The sequence below is a fragment of the Etheostoma spectabile genome, chromosome 16 (genome assembly GCF_008692095.1).
Source record: "Etheostoma spectabile isolate EspeVRDwgs_2016 chromosome 16, UIUC_Espe_1.0, whole genome shotgun sequence".
In the NCBI taxonomy this organism is placed as follows: Eukaryota; Metazoa; Chordata; class Actinopteri; order Perciformes; family Percidae; genus Etheostoma; species Etheostoma spectabile.
This window is the reverse complement of record NC_045748.1, coordinates 11,118,534-11,121,709: the sequence shown is the minus strand read 5'-3', so window position 1 is coordinate 11,121,709 and position 3,176 is coordinate 11,118,534. Positions and strand designations below refer to the sequence as shown.

General features: G+C 41.6%; 1 protein-coding gene across 2 annotated transcripts in view; it reads left to right on the top strand.

Annotated features, from left to right (window-relative positions):
* ap3b1a (adaptor related protein complex 3 subunit beta 1a) overlaps window positions 1–2,815 on the top strand; it is a 64,192-nt gene extending 61,377 nt beyond the window's left edge. The window contains exon 27 of one of the 2 annotated variants that reach the window (XM_032539275.1): window positions 1,720–2,815. In XM_032539275.1, coding sequence (XP_032395166.1) covers window positions 1,720–1,873 — 154 coding nt within the window. In that variant the 3' untranslated portion in view covers window positions 1,874–2,815. The remainder of the gene's footprint in view (window positions 1–1,719) is intronic. The other variant, XM_032539276.1, reaches the window with a different exon arrangement.
* Window positions 2,816–3,176: the final 361 nt, after the last annotated feature.

Here is a 3,176-nt window from a genome sequence, read left to right as displayed (position 1 = left end):
CCGTCTTTAACGTGGGCGTGCTAATTGGTGGACGTGCTAGCTGCTCCTGCCGTGCAGCATGCCGCTCTGTGACAGCGCCTGTCCACAGGCCGTTCTGTGGGGGCTCTTCACAGGCTTTAGTCAAGCCTTAGTGGGGCTCTTTGTAGGCTGTTTGTCAGGCCTAAGCGGGCTGCCACGGGGGGTCTTTGTTGCAAGGATGTAGTGCTAAATGGAGGCAGATGGCTGGGTGTTAGCCACGTGAGGTTCAGCGATGCAGAGGGCCTGAGGGGAGCGGGAGAGGGGGCTCTGCTCTGTCGCCCTCAAAGAGGGTCACTCTGGGTCATAGCCCCTGTCTGCCTCTTGTTAGCGCTCTCAATGGGGACCATGTGTGCCCAGGTTTGCCCCCAGTCTACAGGGACGGTATCCTAGGAAACGGTGGACCAAGAATTCTCCCAATGGTCCAGAGGGAGCCGGTGGGACGGGGCATCCCCCATACTGGTCTAGAGGCTCCCACACACTCATAGACACCCAGAGTCCATAAAAACCGGCTGAATTCTGTTTGACTGGCGTGAAGGGCGTGTCTCACCCCTAATGGCTCTTTAGTCAGCTAGGATAATGGACTGTCTGTTACTCTGCTCTTTATATTTCTTGTTACATCGTACCTTCTTTGTTTCACTCATTAATTTAGAGTAATTACAAGGTGTTGGTGTTGGAGACTTTTCTAACGTGACGATTTACAGGTTTGGGGGAGAAATTTGAAGTTAAGTGTGTCAGCTGGGCAACACATTTTATCTCATTTTGTTAGTGCCTGATGTTTGATATATACAGTATGTTAGCTTCACATCGTTCATTGATGAAGAGATAAAGCACTGCATTACATTTTAATTTCATAAACTTCATACATTGTATAACAAGAATACAAATATAACAATAAACATGTATAATAAAATTAAGTATGCTTAGTTCAGTGTATATATTGGTTTAATTCTTGAACAAACTTTTTTTTTTTTCCAGTTATTAAAATGCTTATCTTTGTTGTTTTTTTCAAAAGCAACACCAACATACTGCCAAGTAATGGTCAGTTGTTCAAGTTTTCAACAATTTTCAAAACCTGTTAGCTTACTTCAACCAGGGTGATACAATATGCAGAAAAGGTATGTAGAAAATCAAAAATCACAATATTTTTCACCAAATACATTTATGTTGATATTGCGGCAACATTGTTGGGTTGACTATTGGTGCTTTCACAAAATATCTACACAATGAAAGTTTAGATAAATAATCATCTGTAATGTGGATATAATGACTAAGTGGGTAAAGTTAAATAATAGAACAGTTATAATAGTCGGGTAAGTTCAGAAAATGACATCACTTTAATGTCATGTAGCCTTTAAAACCAAGGAAAGACAACACTTATGTCACGATTTCACCATATCAAAAATTTAAGACGAGATTTAGCTTCATATATCGATGTTGATATAATATTGATATATTGCTCACCCCTAATATAGCATTTGTTTTTTGGTAATTCAATAAATACATAATCTATATGAAATTGTAAACCCTATTTATTTGCACTGGTACTCCTGTGTGATTTAAATACTTGCCGTCGGTCATACAGCGTATTCATCTGATTGGCTCTTCAGCTTGAAAACAAGAGTGAGGAAAACAACAACAACACAATTTTCATAGTGGTTTAGCAAAGCTGACCCACACTTTTATTTTTTTACTCACCTGCAGGTTTGCCGGGCAGACAGTCAGCAGCGGGGCCCTGGTCTTGGTGTCACTGGAGCTGAAGGAGTCCTCCACTGCCCTGCTTACTATTAACACAGAGAAGAGCGTCATGGCGTCCATGTTGCTCCGAGACCTCAAACAATCCCTTGCCCAGGCGTAGAGTCGCCCCCACCCCCCTCTTCCTCCCTACTCCCTTTACTAAAGGTAAAGAGGAACAGCACTTCATTAAAGAGTTCATGTATTTTATTTCTGTGGTTTGGGACAATTTGAGCAATACTTGCAAACACATGGCACTTAGATCCTGAATACAGAAGCCGAACAAATGAGCTTGAACTTGTGTTACTCACAGAGAAAGAACTGGAAACAATGGAAGAAGGAAGGAAGAGCTTCTCCCTGTTTTACGGTCTGTTTTTTGTGGAAAGGATTGTCCTGAATCGCAAGAATAACTTTGTGAAGGTCTTGAATGAAGTGATGATCCTCTTTTTAAAACACACAGAAGGCATCATAGACGTGATCGTGAGCTTTAGCCTTACCTTGTCTATTATGAGTCACTCCTCAACATGACACTACTCCATCCAGTCATGTCAAACCAACTGGTCAACTGACCTCGGTGGTGACTGTTTAAATTGCATGCAATTTATGGATTTGATAAAGTATTATGTACAAGCAGCTGAACATTCATTTTGGGGGAACGAGTATAATACTGCCTCACTCACAGTGCGACAGGCCAATTTGTCTGTTTAATGTTTACACTGATTGAGATACTCCACTAAAGCATTCATCTCCGAGCCAAGCAACCCTGCGTTTGCATTGATTGAAATTTGTTCTTTAGTGCCAAGAAAAAGAGAAAAGGAGGATTCCTCCAGGCTGTTTGGACCCATCTAAACACTCTCATTATAATATAAACCGTTGCTAGCTGCTGGAACTACAAACTAGCCTCTGTCCCTGATGTAGTGTTACATTCCAGTCTTTACACTGCCCCCAAATCACATTTGTGCCTTCTACGTGAAAGTGTAATTTAGATATGTTAGACTTCAATCAACAAGGTCTTTTTATTTGTATGGCTTTTGCTGAACAATAAAAGGTGAATTTATTAAAACAATAAAAATTGTATTTGTTTGTGTCTTGCAAGTAATGACGCTCCTCAGTTTGATTTAGGTCGCGTTACCCGACGGCGTCTCTCCAACGTCTCTGTGCTTTGATTTATGGTCGTTCAGATGAACGTGGCTGGAGCACAAAACTGTTAATGATGAGTTCTGCTAATCGGCAGGCTGAGGCGCCAACCATGTACTCATGACATCAGGATTTTGATGAATCTGTCACTCCACCTGCTGACATATGTTCCTCTTATTCTCCTCCCATGTTTCCATCCACTGTGTTGTATCCTTTAAACCAGGAGTAGGAAAGTAGTGAGTCTGGGCACCAGCAAATGAGTCATCAATCCCAAAGTTTACATCAAAATG